The sequence below is a fragment of the Petaurus breviceps genome, unplaced genomic scaffold, assembly GCF_028583685.1.
Source record: "Petaurus breviceps papuanus isolate PSGF00001 unplaced genomic scaffold, PetGlider_PUasm1.0 174, whole genome shotgun sequence".
Taxonomy (NCBI): domain Eukaryota; kingdom Metazoa; phylum Chordata; class Mammalia; order Diprotodontia; family Petauridae; genus Petaurus; species Petaurus breviceps.
In genome coordinates this window covers 21465251-21482408 of record NW_027185761.1, presented here as the reverse complement: position 1 = coordinate 21482408, position 17158 = coordinate 21465251, and the positions used below count along the sequence as shown (strand labels likewise).

The 17158-nt window shown below is 48.1% G+C and overlaps 1 protein-coding gene across 1 annotated transcript in view; it reads right to left on the bottom strand.

Moving 5' to 3' along the window:
• Positions 1 to 15882, bottom strand: part of PLXND1 (plexin D1) — a 204848-nt gene extending 188966 nt beyond the window's left edge. The window contains exon 1 of the mRNA XM_069083882.1: positions 14427 to 15882. Coding sequence (XP_068939983.1) covers positions 14427 to 15830 — 1404 coding nt within the window. The 5' untranslated portion in view covers positions 15831 to 15882. The remainder of the gene's footprint in view (positions 1 to 14426) is intronic.
• Positions 15883 to 17158: the final 1276 nt, after the last annotated feature.

Sequence of the window (17158 nt, the reverse complement as noted above, 5' to 3'; positions counted from 1 at the left end):
CAATCACAAGGCCATAAAAGGATAAGTGCTGGCAGCTTCCATTATGCACACCTACACAACACACATGCACACACACACATGCACACTCCCACCCCCCCACATGAACACCTACACTATACACACACACACACTCCCACCCCGTATGCACACCTACATAACACACACACTCCCACCCCCCCATATGCACACCTACACAACACACATGCACACACACACTCCCACCCCCATATGCACACCTACACAACACATACACAAACACACTCACTCCCACCCCCATATCATACCTCTCCAACACACACACACACACAACACACACACACCCTCACATGCCCCTCCCCAAACACACACAGCCAAAAGAAATTCACCATGTTGTGTTAGAGCTGAAATGTGTGTATCTAATGCTGTATGCTGTTCACAAAATACTTAACTTGAACAAGATATGATGGCATCTTGTTCATACCCTGCTCTCTACTCTAGGCACACACGCACACACACACATGCACACACACACACAGAGCATCAACAATCAGACCACAAACTATTTAAAGACAAATGTACCCGTCTCATTTGTCATGGGAAAAGAAAGGATTCCAAATTAATTAGGGTATTCGTTGCAAACTTTTTTGGGATCTCCCACCACTGAGATGGCAGCATTTTAGTAATTACGTTTCAAAATGCCTCAAACACTCCAGCTCTGTCTCTCCTTGTCCTCATTAATATGTTGGGAAGATGTCACCATTGGGCTTGCCCAGGGGTGCACTGGGGTCTTGGTGCTGGAGCAGGGGGTGACTTTGGGGGGAGGTTGTCCTAATATGCCGCCATCTTGGAGGATCAGCAGAAGAGGGGTGACTGAGACAGCTTGCCAATGGAGATATTTGGCTGCAGGAGGGAGAAAGATGAAGGCATATGGCACACTGGTCATGTTGCAGGACTGAAGGGTGGGATGCTTGGGTTCAAGACCATCCTCTGCTAGTGACCACCAGCATGACACTGAGCAAATCACCTATACCCCCAAGCCTCAGTCTCTTCATCTATAAAATGGGAGCCTAAAAGTCCCTTCCAGCTCCAAATATTCTATGAGCCTAGAACTTTTTAAAAGGCTCAGACTCAGGAGTTCTGGGTGGGAATCCTGCCTCAGACATTTATTAGCTGTGTGACCATGGACAAATCACCTTTTTCTAAGTCTTGATTTCCTCATCTGTGAAATAAAGATAAAAATAGAGGTCTACTGGGTGATAAGGAAAGAACACAGCAAACTTTAACATGTTCCATTATTTATTATTCTATCATTTTTCCCCCCACAAAGTTCCTTCGTGCTTGGATGCCCCACCAAGTCAGGTCTCTTCAGGCCCCCCTACAGGAATCACAGAAGATGCTTCAGGCCAAGGTCTTTGGAAAAGGGATTGTGGCCCACCAGGCCTGTGCCTTCCTGGGGCCATGTTCAATCATCATTTTATATTCTTTGGATCTATTTACCTCCATTTTCTCATTCTCCTCTCATAACAATCATATATCACTTCCATTTGGCAGATGAGGCCCAGAGAAGTAGAGAAATTTGCCCAGATCACACAACTCCTTAGTGACCAAGCTTGGGCCAGAACTCAGGTCTCCCTGCTCCCAGTCTGCTTCTTCCCAGTGGACAGAACATTCGTGGGAATGATAATGGAAAATCAATTGGTGATAGAGGTACAAGATTATAGGATCTCAGATCTAGAGGCAGAAGAGACGTCAGGGGTCACCTAGACTAACCCACCATTTTACGGATGAGGAAACCAAGGCCCAGGGAAGGTCACACGAGAAAAGAAAAGGTTCCAAGAGTCTGATCTTAGGATCACCAATTTAGGGCTGAACAAAACTCCAGGAATAATAGCCCAGCTTCCGATCCTGTCCACGGCAGGAGGCAGAGGATTTTCCTCCTCAAACCACCCTTTGACTCACTGGGAAGGTGTGTGAGCTTTCCCTGCTACCCTGTGTCTCATCTTCTTGTTAATACACATGGTTCTAACGAGGGTCTTAGTGATTATGCAGTAGCTATAGCTTTAGGGATCCAGGTTTTCAGTGGCCCCCAACACCATCCATTCATTGGCCCCAGTGCGTTGGTCATCTTGGGCTGTCTTAAAGACATCCTGAATTCCTTTATTCCTCACCACATGTACCAGAAACAATCAGGGAAGAGAAGACTTAAGGGGCCTAGAGGGTGGCTGTAAAGGCTAGAAGGAGCATAGCTAAGTATGTGAGTGTGTTCACGTGTATCTATATAAGACATGTGTGTGTTAGTGCATACATGTGCTGAAAGGGAACAGGTGTGTGTAGGTGTGTGGATATTTCAATCAGAGCACAGGGGTTTGTGTGATAATGTCTGTGCGCTTGTGTGCAAGTGTGGGAACAGGAGCATATGTCTGTGAAGGCGTTATTCAACGAGTGTGTCTATACATTTTACATTCTGTGATCATGAGTCTTCTAAGATCCTGGCATCCCATGACTCACAGCCGCCTCACATTGCCAAGACAATGCTGCCATTAGGAATCAGGCTCCCATAGTGGGGAGCAGCTTGGAATCACTGAGAGGCTGGCCATACAGTTTCCCAAATGCAATCTAGCCTGCTCTCCTCCTCCTGGCCAGCTCCATGTCCAGCTACTGTCCAGCTGCAGTGCCCATCCTGGGGGATGTCAGATGAATCAAAACTCTCGAGGAAAAGGCGTGTCTAGGACCGCTATGGCATATTACCAATGATGACTGACATTGGGGAGAGAGAGCGAGTGGGAGGGACTAAACGTAGGATTTCACTGGTATAAGGAACTCCCAGAAAGGGGAACTGTATCCACCACAGAAGACTGGCACCTCCTCTGCTCAGGGCCCGAAACGTTAAGTGATTTACCCAGGCTCACCCAACTGGTATGTATCATCAGCAAGACTTGGTCGCAGGCATTTCTAGTTTTGAGGTTAGGTCTCTATTCTCTCTCCCATTGCCTCTCTGAAACTATCCAGGACATGTGTGATCAGAAATGGATAAAGGACTTGGTCATGTAAGAAGGAAGAGGGATAACCAATGGGTAGCCCACACTAGTGCACACAAAAACATTTTCAGGACTGAGGAAAGGAAGGAAGATCTCCATTGGGTGGCAAGAGATGGACAAGAGTAATTCAAGATGAGAAGGCATAGAGGGATTTCAAGCAGCATGATGCTTTAAGGTGTGCAAAGAGCGTTACATGTGCTTTTTCATTTAATCTTCTCAACAACCCTCTGAGATAGGGGCTATTATTATCCCCATTTTACAGATGAGGAAACTGAGCCTGAGAACTTAAGTAGTATAAGGGTCAAATAGCTAGGAAATGTCTGAGGGAGGATTTGAACTCAGGTCTTCTTAACTCCAAATACACCTAGTTGTATGGAAGGGCCCTTGGAGGCTTGGAAACTGAGCTCCATGGATGTTAGATGACTAACCCAAGGTCACGCAGGCAAAGTTAGTATTTGAACCCAGGGTCTCTGACTCCACGACTCTGTCTCCTCATATTAATATCAACAGTAATTGAAATTAATTAATATCAATTTATATCAGTCTAGCTCTCTGGAGCAGTAGACGATTGAATTAGACTGAGGGGTGCCCTCCCTTTCCCTGGCATGTTGGAAACTAGGTGCATTACCAACTAATAGGAAAGAAAGGGAAATCCCACATTCACTCCTCTTGTCTTTTGGCAAATGGAGGCATTCCAAGAAGCTCCCCAAAGGCTCAGTTGCTGGAGCAAAGGTAAAAGGCCCTCCCTCCAAGGACCTGTTTTATGGTGAGAATATCAATGAATTAAGAACATGAGTTCTCCAGTTACGCCCCCAAGCCTGGGACTCCCAACAGATCCATCTCCATCCAACTCACCCCCGATGAAGGAGGGGTCCTCAAACACTCCGCTTAAAGGTCTGGGAGGGCAGTGGGAGGGGGAGAGAGAGGAAGGGGAAGCGCCAACAGAAGTGCTTAGCAGATGTGAGTTATTAATACGCTCTTTCGGCACTGAGAGTCAATAAATCCTCTAAATCTCCCTCCTGGCGCCTTGGAGTGAGGAGGAAGGCCCTCGCTGGCCAGAGGAGGGTATGACTACACAGAAGGAGCTAGGAGGCATCCAGGAGCAAGAGTTAGATAGGGATTGGTAGTCAGAGGCCCTGGGTGCGAATCTCGACTCTATCTGTATAAACTTGGGCATTGTGGCTTGATTCAGGTTCCTCATTCGTAAATGAGGCGGGATCGGTCTCAATGATGGCTAAGGCCCCTTCCAGCTCCCAATCTATCATCCATCAGTCCTTAAGCCTTTCAAATCACTTCAATTCATCTGATATTTATTAGGGACCTACTATGTGCCTGCATCGCAGTGGGGTTCAAGTTCAGGTTCTCCAGGCCCAGATCTAATGTTCTTCCCACTTACACCAGACACCAGTTCTCCTGTTACAGAGATAAACAACTACTCTCTTCAATAAAAGCACAGAAAATCTACTTTCTATCTCTCTTTCTCATATATTTGAACCTCACAACAACCCAAGAAACAGATATTTTTTTATTATCCCCATTTTACAGTTCAGTAAACTGAAGTGAGATTAAGTGACTTGCCCAGGGTCACAAAGCCAGTAAGTGTCTGAGTCAGGATTTGAACTCAGGTCTTCCCAAGTCTAGGCCCCACATTCAATTCACTGTGATGCCTAGATGCCACAGGGATAAAAAAGCAATTTCAATTCCAGAAGCATGAGGTTGGTTGGTTGGGGGGTTAGCACATTAGTAAGTACTCAATAAATACTGGAAGAATTGAAGGGAAGGGATTTGAATTGCCTGGGGATTGTAGGATCTGTGGGCTTAGAGCTCAAAGGGCCCTTGGCAGTCATCGAAGCCAACACCCTTTAAAAAGATTATTTTGAAAAGTGTTATCTCAATAAAATCGACTTCCTTGGCAATCCTAGACATTTTATTCTATGAATTTGAAAACATGACTCTGAACATATATTCTGAATATATAGGCTCTACCAGACTGCCAAAAGGGTCCATGACACCAAGTTTAAGAATCCCTGGAGCGGACAGGTCAAGTCAGAGATTTTTAGAATTCAGGGGGTCGGGAGAACCCTAGGAATCTTGTCTTCCCCCCTCAATTTACTGAGAAAGAAACTAAGGCACAGAGAGGGGAAGGCAGATGGCCAAGGGAACAGAGTAGGCCAGGGGCAGGGCTGGGTCCTGAACACCCAGGATGGCCATATCCCATTCTCTCTACTTCTTGCTGCTGCCAGTCAACAGTAATTCATTCCTCCCTAAAGAGGACACCCTTTGCTGGGGCTCACTGAGCCATGGAGGAAATAAAAGGGTCATTCCTTTTCATTCAAGCATACTCCCTGAACCTTATAAAAAACACAGCAGAGAAGGCCGCTGAGGCGCTGGTTTCATTCTCACTCAGCACTTTTTGCCCCTTAAAAGAGAAGGTAACATAACAAATGTCTTCAGGTATCCCAGAGCTTATCATCATACAATTTATCAAAAATGATCACGCTTTTACCAAGAGTTCAAGCTCGTGCTGGACACTGTGGGACATGGAAAGGAGACATGGTATCCTTGAGGAGTTGAAAATCTCACTGAGATGACAAAACACACACAAACCAACACACGTACTCACATGCACGCACACACATCTCCGTGTAATAGAGGGCAGAACCAGGACCAATGGGCCAAAATGACAAGGGGGACTATTTCCGATGTGGATGAGGGAGGGAGAACTTCCTCAGAATCAGAGCCACAGACAAAGGGCTGCCTCAGGACATAGTGGGCTCCTGGTTACTAGAGATCTTCAAGCCAAGGCTGAAGGACAATTTTCAGGGAGTGTTGCAGAGGTGATTTTTGGGCAGGTACATCTAGAGAGTGACTGACCAGTGCACTGAGGTCCCTTTTAGCTCCTCAAAGACGCTAATACTCTATAAATGGATGAAAGAAAAGAAAGGGGAAGTGGGCTGTTGAGGAGGGATGGAGATAAAGTCGAAGAGGAAGGGTGGGGCCAGATTATAGAAAAACTCAAATGTCACCGATAGGTTTTGTTTTTCTGGCTTTCTCAGTGAGGGTGGGGTGGGGGGAAAGGATGCCAGGCTCATCGCTTTGGGACATTATGCTACAGGCAATAGGTTTCCGAACAGATGATAAAAAGCGGAGTTTTCAGAAAGATGCTGTGAAGTTCTTGAGTTAATTAACAAGTTTTATTGAGCCTCCCGGGAAAGTAACACTCTATACTGGGCCCTGGAACGCTACTAGGCCACATTGGTACAGTGTTTTCAAGTTTCTCTGCGTTTTTAGTGCAGCAACCCTGTGAGCAGGTGGCATAAGCATTATTTTGTCTGTTTTATAAGTGAGAAAACTGAGGTTCCAATAAGTCATTCATATAAGAACAAGAGCGCAGACACAGGCCAACATTGTATCTATCACAAGCTGCTGCCTAGAAAAGAATTAGAAGACACAGCCCACACCAGTCCTAGCCTAGGGTGGGGATGGAAAGACAGGGCATTATTACGGAGAAAAGGTGGAGTAGAGAGAATCTTGGCATAGAAATAAGAACTACAACTAACTAGCTATGTGACCTTGGACAAATCATTTGGCCTCAGTTTCCCCATCTGTGAAATGAGGAGGTTATTCTGATGTCTAAATTCCTTCTAGCTCTTAACATCCAAAGAACCCACGACCAACAAAACTGGCAGATCATTGTCTTGTTCCTTGTCAAATTTATTTGCAAATATTTGTGAGTTGTGAATAAAAAATCCGATTTCCCTGAATCTTTCCCCTTCCAGCCATGGCAAAAAGCCCTCATGGTCCATTTCCCAAGTGAGTAAAAAATGCGTCATATCCCCAGAAGACCAAATTTTTGCTTTAGGAACATTTTGCTGTTGGCTTTGAGCTATCATTTCAAAATTCAAGTGTCCAACAGACTGGGATTGTTTATATAAAGCTGCCCATGTGGCGTATTTGGGTTAACAAGCCTTTATCATACAAACCACTGTTGGCCATCAAATCCTGAAATCACAAAGCACTGTGTTATGGGGCTGGGAAACGCAGAGTTTCTTTGCAAGCTCCATCATTATCTCCTGTCATTTAGTCAACAGAGACTCCTCAAACGGTGGGATTGTTTGGCTGGCAAGCGCTCTCTCTCTCTCTCTCTCTCTCTCTCTCTGTCTCCCTCCCTATCTCTCTCTGTATCTCCCCTTCATCTTTGTGTTTTTATATTTGTCTATCTCTCTCTTTCTCTGTCTCTGTATTTTTATGTCTGTCTCTCTGTCTATTTCTCTTCCATTTTCTAAACTCCACTCAGACTCTGTTCCCCAGCTGTGGCCACCATTCATTGGTCACCAATATTCATAACCAATCCCAATAACCACAATCAGTAACTAGGGAAAAAACAAAACAACTATCTCTTGGTCTATAACATGGGTGGCTTCCCAGCTGACCTCTTTCCTTCCCAAATCCAATAAGTACTCTGCAGTCTGCTGCAACATGAATCTTCCTAACACATGACTTTCTATAAGACTTTCACTCCTCCTTGCTGAAGAACATTCAACGGCTCCCTCTAGCCTACAAGACAAAATCAGTACAGGATCATAGACATACGTAGTTATAAGATCCCTGAGGGATCATATGGGCAGCTAGGTGGTGCCATAATGCATAGCGCACAGGGCTGACTCCTCTTCCTAAGTACAAATCTGGCCTCAGCCACTTACTAGCTGTGTGACCCTGGGCAAGTCACTTCACCCTGTTTGTCTCAGTTTCCTCATCTGTAAAATGAGCTGGAAAAAGAAATGCAAACCATGCCAGTATCTTTGTCAAGAAAACTACAAATGGGGTCACAATTGGACATGACTAAACAACAACAAAGGGATCATATTACAACCCATTTTATAGATGAGAAAACTGAGGCCCAGAAAGTTGAAAGAATTGACCAAGTTCACACATGTGGTTGCTAAGCATGATATACTGGAAAGAACAGAGGAGTTAACATCAGAAGACCTGAGTTCAAGTCTCTATTTTGCCTTTTATTAGCCAAATCACGTGTATAAGTAACATCCTCCATGAGCCTCAATTTCTTTTCCTCATTTGTAAGATGTGAATGACACTTTCACTAAACATCTCCTGGAGTTCTTGAGAAGAAAGTGATTTCTAAACTCTAGAGTGCTAAGCAGATGTGAGCTGTTTATTAGTATTTCTGGTGCTTTTTACCATCCTGTTCTAATTGAGAAGGAGCACAGTTGGCCTTACTCCATGGCCCAAAGTAATCAACATCTGATTTTATACAGAGAGGCATACAGAGTCAGGAGCCTGGAACTTTAGTCCCCGATGAGTCAATAATTTATTCAGTGGCCTTTGGGTAAAATCCCTACCCCTCTCTGAACCTCAGTTTCCTATCATATCAAACGAGGGCATTGGATTAGATCATCTATGCGGTCCCTGTTGATTTTGACCATCTACGAATCTAGGAAATCCCCTAACTTTGCCCTTAGACAATCCTAAATCTTACTCCAAAACCTTTTTCTTGACCACATAGCATATCTGCCCGTCAAACACCACCAGATGAAAATCTCTTTTGCTGTCTGTGGGCAGGCCTAGCCAAACATGGAGAGCCTAATTGTCAAGCTGGTCACATGAGGATGAATTTGGGGGCCACAGGAATTCCTGACTAACTTACAGAGGGTTTTTGATCTGTGTTGGCAGAAGGGGTACCCACACCCATGAAATCACAGACCCCTGGGTCAGTATAGTATGAAAAATGCACAGAATTATGGAAAACAGAAGACAGCCTGGTGAAGAAAATAGAAGGAATACTCTGGTAGTGAGAAGGCCTCTGAGATCTGGCTGTGCCCTTTCTACCTGTGTAAGCTTAAGCATTCACTTAACTTTTCTGGGTGTCAGTTTTCTTGTTTGTTAAATGAAAAGTTAGGGGGTCATCTAGTCCAGATTCCCTTCTGGCTTTCTTTACATCCTATGATCCTACGAATGAGAATCCAAACAGCTGGGTTCTAGTCCCTGTTCTGCCATGAACTAGACACAATACCTTGGAAAAGGTTATTCCCCTGGACTGTCAAATGAGAATAATAAACCAGAGATCCCTCAGACTGCAAGGATCATAGGTTCAATCAATCAGTCAGTAATTATTAAGCACCTACTGTATGTCAGGCACTTTGGTAGGTACTGTGTAAACAAAGATAGAAATTAAGTAGTGCCTGCCCTCTGGGAGCTTTCCTTCCATTGGGAAAAGCAACTTTTAAATATATACAAAACTAAATGAGAGCTGAATAAATCTAGCCTCCTTTTCAGTGTACCTCAAGGTCCCATCCACTCAAATTCCCCTGCAATATCCTCCAAAATGCTCCCACATCTCTGAAAAGGCAAACAAAAGCTTGGGACCCACAAAAACAATCACAAATACTGGGATTTTCTCATGGCAACACAGGCAGGCCCTACCCATAACTTAACCCCAGAAGCAGCCACCTCTCTGCTAATCTGTTCTCCTGCTGTATTCCCAGGGCTAGAGTTTAAGATACATTCAAATATTTCATTGTCTCAAAGGTGGGAAATTGATGTTAAATACTGCAGGGCTGAGAAACACAATCTTGCAGGCCCTGTATCTACAGACCCGTCCTGGGACCTAGAAATAAAACACTGCTTGTTAACTTCCTGGCAAACTCAACGACTAAAAAAGAAAATCAGACAGATTTTCTTCCAAATTAACACAAGGGGGGAAGGAGACGATATTTTCCAGCGGTGTTTCAGAGCAACATTTCCAAAAGATCAGAACTTTTACAGGGTGTCTAACGCCCTCCAAGGATGACTTGTGAATACTGCATTCTACAGATGTTTGACATTGCCTTTCCCTCACCCCCTACCCCCTCCTCTCAGTCCCCCAAAGATCTTAAGGAGTTTGACTGTCCTAAGCAGACAGAGTAATAACAATGGATGATATAGTGGAGCCAGAGAAGACCCCAAGTCTGGGTTTGAATCCTACCACTAACACTCATTAACTAAATGACAATAAGAAACTTACTGAACCCAGCAGCTAGGTGGCACAGTGAATAGAGCACTGGCCCTGGGGTCAGGAGGACCTGAGTGCAAATCCAGCCTCAGACACTTAACACTTATTAGCTGTGTGACCTCGGGCAAGTCACTTAACCCCAATTGCCCTGCCCTCCCCTCTCCAAAAAACAAACAAAAAAAGAAAATTACTGAACCTCTCAGACCCTCAGTTTTCACATCCAAGGGTAACTATGCAGTACCAACTCTGAGAACCAAATAAGACATTATATATCAAAAGTGATGTGTAGGTATCAATTATTATCATGGGACAAATATAGGCACTGTACCTGTTAGTTCACTGGTAAAGGGCACTCCCAGATGAGGGAACTCTCTCTACTGGTACAGGGTGACACCTTCCCTGCAACACGGTTTTAACAACAACAATAATAATAATAACAGCTAACATTTACCATGCCTCAGGCACTGTGCCAAGTGCTTTACAAATATGATCTCATTTTATCTTCACAATAACGCTGGGAGGTGCTATTATTATCCCCATTTTACAGATGAGGAAAGGGGAACAAACAGGTTGAGGGACTTGCCCAGGGTCACAAAGCTAGTGTCTGAAGTCACATGTGAACTCAGGTTTTCCTGACTAGAGGCATGTGCACAATGGCACCCCCTAGTGGCTCAATTTTTAGAGAACTGCCTAAAGTAACTTGCCCAGCGTCAGTGTTCAAAGTGAGGACTTGAACACAGGTCTTCCTAGCTTCAAGACCAATTTTCAATCTATTACCCCATATCACTTCTCTGTGAAGTGGTCTCTGTTTCTGTCTCTCTCTCTCTCTCTCTGTCTCTCTCTCCCTCCCTCCCAAACAAAACCCAAACCATCCAGGATAATGGATGCTGGGATGAAAGGAGTCAGAAGGGTGATAAAAAGGATGGGGGATAACCAATGGATAGCCCAAGTATTATAATTGTACCCCTGAAATATTGCAAGAATCAGGAGTAGGAAAAACTCTAGTAAATTGGGTAGAAAGAGACAGATAAGAAAAACTCAAAATAAGAAGGCAGAGCAGGATTTCAAGGTATACTGGGAAAGGGAGTAGTGACACTATTGAGATCACAGGTCAATTGGGGTATTGAAGTATACATAGTTTCTGAGGGACCTCACAAGTCATCAGAAGCCATGGGCATTTTACAGAAAAGGAAACTGAAGCTTAGGAAAGTTAAATGACATGCTCGGGGTCACAAAGGTAGTAAGAGACGGGTAGAATTTGAATCCTGGTCCTCTGACTCCAGAATTAGTGTTCTTTTCACTGGGCTACTCTGCCTTCTCCTATTAATATCTATAGTGGAAAGCATGAATATCCATTAATCAATAAACATTTATTAAGGGTCTACTATGTGCCAGGTACTGTGCTAAGCAATGGAGACACAAAAAGAGGCAAAAGACAGTTCCTGCCCTCAAGGAGATTGCAATCTAATAGGAGAGACAAAAAACAAACAAGTTGTATAAGCAGGATAAATAGGAAATAATTAAAAGAAGGAAAGCACTAGAATTGAGGGTCTAAACCCTCTTAAAGGGTTGCTGTAGAAGATTAGACTTTAGCTGAAACCCCAAAGAAGTCAGGGAAGGCAGTAGGTGGAGATGAAGAGGAAACATGTTCCAGGCACAGAGGACAGCCAGAGAAAATACCTGGAGCTGAGAGATGGAATATCTTGTTCTAGGGACAGCCAGGAGGCCAGGGCCACCAGAATGATGAGTCCATGTTGGGGAGGAAGGTATAAGAAGACTGAAGAAAAGGAGGGGGCTAGTTATAAGGGGCTTTGAAGAGCTAATTTTGTATTTGATTCTAGAGAAATAGACAGATACTCAGACCAATGGACTCTTGAATTAGGCTGAGGGGATCCAACCCAAAACTTCTTAGCTATTTTTATCTGCAAAATCTGAGAAAACCAAAGGAGGTTGGATTAGTCTATTCATTCTTTTGTACAAGGGAATTTAGGAGACAAGGAGGCCCAACGAGGGTCCCTGAGACATCTCTCTGCAGGAGGTTCAGATTTCGGTTCTAATCCAAAATAGCAGGGATCTCAGACAGATACAGAATTGTGCACTTCCAAATAATCCTAGTACATACAAAACCAACCTTGAATCTGACCACTATCTGCTCAGTTAAGGAGAAGATTCAAGTACTTAATGCAACAATTGTTATCATTTCCTAAGCAAGAGACAGTGGCTTGATGCTATAAAGACCCAACCACCACCACAGACCAGAAGCTAAAAAGTCACAACCCTGTTGGCTCCTGGGTATCCTGGCCCTGGTGCCAGCCAGGCATCTGGCCCTATTTGTTGGTGCCAAGATGGCACAACTGAGCAAAATCACAGAAAGAAAGGAGGGAAAGACAGGTCCTTTAACAGCTGACCATGCCCATGAAACTTCCTGTCCCTTCTCCAGAGGCAGAAAGTCAGCCAGAGCCCCATCACCTGTCACACAGCTCTACTGGGGCTCACAAAGCAATCCAGCAGTTCCTTTATTTCTCAAAAATAGAAAAAAATCTTAGAAAAAAATCAAATATCACATTCCTCAAATTAGTGCCTCTTCCAATAAGGAAGAAGAATGTCCCCATCTCTTCTTAATGTGTATATTCCCCAAAGTGGTTGAAAGGCAGATTTGTCAACTTTCCCCTGGAATCCACAAGGCAAGGTCATTGAGGTGCCCCGAAGAACCTCCCCCCCCCCCTTTGCTGGCCTCCCATTGCTGAACCCAGCCCAGTGAGCACAGAGAACAGCTGGGATAGCCCCAGCCCCCTCCAAAGCTCCTGCCCTCCCCAGCTCCCTCCAAGAAGAAGGCAGCAACCCAAGCAGTTTCTGAGTCACCAATGGTCACCGAGGCCTGGGGAACGTGGGAATGAAGATGATTCCCAAAGGAAGAGGGGGGTGGGTGAAAAACCACCACGTGCTTGGCTCTGTGCTAACCCAAAGAGGAGTCTGAGTAACTCCCCATCAAACCAAAAGTTTATAAACAACACACACACACACACACACACACACACACACACACACACACACAGCCTTCTCTCCTTCCTCCCGGAGGGTGTTGACTGCCCTGGCCTTCACAAGACCTGACTATGGTACAGGTGATGACAGCTAGACCATAGGAAGGTATCCTTTGAGAAAGCATCTCTTCAGCTCCCGCCTTTGGTCTTAATCTACCAATGTCTGCCAACCCATTCTCTACAACTTGTAGGTTGGTGGGGTGTGTGTGTGTGTGGGGGGGGGTTCTAGACTCTAGAGCAGAGGTATCAAACTCAAATAAAAACGTCCTAAGGATCCCTGTAGCCAGATATCATCATAGAAAACCACATATTAACATTATCTATGTTCTGCTGCATTTTAATCTACTTTGTTAAATGTTTCCAAATTACATTTAAATCTGGTTCTGGAGCACTGAGGAGGACTGGGCTTCCCGTTTGACTCCTCTGGGCTAGAGCATTGGGAGATTAAGTAATTTATTTGTCCACTGTCACACAGTAAAAGAGGCAACAGGGGAACTCGAGCCTTCTTCCTAGCTTTGAGGACAGCTCCACACGCTGCCTCTCTTGCTTAGGGATAGGCAAATTCTCTGGAGATGTGAGGAGCAAGAGACAAAGTTTAAGGGAGGTGGTAAGGGTCAAGGACCGGGGAGGGAAAGCAGTGTCCTCCCAGGTGCCTCGGCCACAGATTTAACCTCGCCATTGGAGCAGGGCAGACGCTTCACAGCTGGGACTTATCTACTCAGCTCCACAAACCTAGGCAAGCAAGACGCCCTGCCAGGTCACTGACCCTTCCTAACTTCCAAGGGGGAGAGAGAGTTAAGAGGGAGTCTCTGAAAGATCCTGGGACTTCTTACCATCCTGCTATGAAAACCTTCCAGAAAAAAGCCTGATGACGAAGAACGAACCCTTCAAAAACCCCGAGGGGTCAAAGAGTTGTAGGGTTCTAAGGGGGCGGCTTCAAATCTCTCGGTAAGAGGGGCAGCTGCAAGCCCTTCTGATTGGCTGAAAAGTTTGTCCCAGAGACCCAGACAAACACTTGCAAGGAAGGGAGTGTGGGGCCCCAGCCCCGGGGAACGCCTGTTATCTAGGGCCTGCACTTACAGCGGGAAACAAGGTAAAGGAGATAGGATGGGAGCTCTTGGGAGGCAGGGGCTCCTCGGGAAAAGAGGAGGAAGCTCTTTCTCGGAATTTAGCATACCTACTGGGAAAGAAGGAAAGGAGACTGAAGAGGGAGGAAGATGGGGGTCAGAATTCCAGGCGGCTTCTGGCTCCCTCCACCCCCAAACATACACCTGTCCTCACAGCCAAATGCTGACTCACCTTCCCTGCCCAGCCCTCGCACTCTGGCTCCCCACTCCCCGCTCCCAAGACGCTCCGTACCTGGATGTTCCTTTTCTTCTCGCAAGCCGGCCCGGTGCCCTGGACCACACTCTCCAGGACTGCGACCACGTCAGGCGAGGGGTCCACGAAGCACGCTCTGCGCGCCGCCCGGATCGCGCCCTCGATGTCCATAAAGCGGAACACACAGAGGGCGGACTGCGCTCGTGCCCCGACCCCGCCGCTGCCGCCTGGGGCTGCCCGCTCAAACACCCCGAACAGCAGGTCTTCGGGCCGGCTGGGCCCCGGCGCCGCCGGAAACACGGACACCAGACGGTTGAAGACCTCGCTGCCGGCCGGCCCGCCGCAGTGCAACTTCAGCTGGATGTAGGACTCGGTGAGCTTCTTGGTCTCGGCGGCCGCCCCGCCGGGCCCCCCGGCCGGCCCCCAGCCGAGGCAGATGCGGGCCAGCAGGCTGTGGGACTGGCTCTCCTTGTCTCCTGCCTTGGCCTCGCTATTTAGGGCCAGATAGGCGTAGGCTGGGGTGGTCTGGGCCCGGGGCCCGTTCCGTCTGTGGGGCGCCGCCGGGCCACCACTGGTGCCCGGGTGCAGGAAGGCGCGGACGAAGCCCAGTTTGTGCAGAGCCTTGGCCCGCTGCTTGATCTTGAGAATATTGTCGTCGGAGGGGTTGAGGTCGAAAGTGAAGAGCTTGGCCAGGTCGCCACGCGTGTCCAGCGAGCGGATGGCGATCTCCGGAGTGTTCTCGAAGCGGTGGTCCTCCAGACTTTGGTTCCGGGGGAAGAACTGGCTCCCGAAGCCGGTGTAGGTGGCTCCCACCAGCAGCCGGGTCCCTCCGGGACTGGCACCTCCAAGGACCCCCGACGGCGGCTCCAGCACCAGGCCCACAGTGGAGGCATTGGGGTGGTTGGCTGCTACGTTGAGCATGCTGGGGAAGACGGTGACCGGCTCAGTGCCGTCAGCCGTCGGGGGGAAGCTCACGGCCACAGCCGAGATGTTGCCCAGGCGCCTCAGCTGGCAGAAGCCTTGGTAAATGGAGCCGCAGACCACCACCAAGCCCTGCCCGGGGTCCAGCTGGAGGATTTTGTTGTAGTTGTTGGTCAGCATCTTGGGGTGCTCGCAGGAGGCCTGGGGCAGCTGCGGGGCGTGGCATAGAGGGTTGTCCCGCACCGGCCCAACAGCCTCCTCCACCTCCAGGCTCAGGTTGGGGCCGGACAGCTGGTAGAGCCTGTTCACCGCTGCTAGGTACACCTTCCCCCCGGGACCGTCCAGAGCGAAGTTGTTGGTCGGGGTGGGCGAGGGGAACCGCCGTTGGATCTCCAGGGCGGCGATCCCTCGGAGCAGCGGAGGCAGCAGCAGTAACAGTAGCGGCAGCTGCGGCGACAGGGAGGTCGTCACCCCCAGGAGCCGGGGGCTACGGGCTGCGCCCCCCGCGGCAGGAGGAGCCATCCTGACGCCTCCTGAGCTGCAGCGCAGCCGAGTGCATTTGGAGCTGCCGGAGCTAGCAGCCGGAGAGCGGGGAGGGAGGGGCAGGGGCTGGGGAGGGGGGCGGGCGGGTGGGGGGAGCTGGTGGGAAGTGGGGAGGGGGGGCTCGCTGCTAAACCTGTTTCCTGCACGGCTCGAGCAGCTCTCGTAACGCCCGCCCGCAGCTCAAGTCCTGTCCGGCTCCTGCTCTGGCTCCGCCGCCTGCCCTCCCTAGCCTAGCCTAGCTAGGGACTTTCACATCCGCGCGGCTGCCTCAGAGCTTCCCCGCGGGGGAAGCAGGAGGAGGGGGAGGAGAACGAGGAGGAGGAGGAGGAAGGGCTAACGCCGCTGACCAACCCGCTCCCCGCCTTTCTCCTCCCCTCTCCCATCCCCTTCGCTTCAGAAACCAGCCCTTTCCTCCTCTACTCCCTCCCCCTTTCGCTTTACACATTTTATTTCTCCCTCTTATTTGGGGATTGGTCATGTGAATGTGATTAAGTTGAAGGAGGCTTTTCTCCCCACCCCCATTCCCCTTCCAGATTCCCAGGCAAAAGTCTCCTTTCCCGATCCAGCCTGGAGAACAAGGCTGGGGTTGCAGCCTGGGCAGCCCCTCGTGGTCACAAACACACCACCCTATGTCCTAGATAGCTTTCTCTTCCAAGGGAAAAAGGAACACAGACGGCCCCTTCCCAAGCCGGGAGGCAGAGGAATAACGTCCCACCCCATCCCACCCCCATCCCCGCCCCCGATGCCCATGGGATGGGGGAATCCAAAGGACACACGCACACACACACACACACACACACACACACTCTCTCTCTCTCTCGCACTCACAATCTACCAAATGCTGTACCACCACTCCCACCCCCCTCATCCCCCGGGCTCCCCATCCCATCAGGGCTGGTTTGGCTCTCCTTGGGCCCAGCTCGAGTCAAAATAAGTTAACAGTCAGCCCCTCGAAGAAGCTGCCCTCCCTTCCCATAAAAGGGGTTTTACAAGGAGAAAATAACAAAGGGGACGAGGATGGGCTGTCTGGCCCTCGGGGGGTCAAATATATAAATCATGAATAAATTGAGAGGGGAAATATTTCAAGCATGTTAGGGGGCGAGAGAGAGCACGAAGCTTACTAGGAATCAGTCACTGGCACCAGCAATAGCCCTTAATTATACTCTGAGCGGACAAGGGGAGGGGGAGTAGCAGTAATGGACTGACCTGGTGTGGCCTGAGTTGTTTCCACTTTAGACAAAAAAACGCACTGTATGTATTAACCATAGAGCTTGGCTGCTGGGGGTTTCCTCTGAATGGCTCCCTCC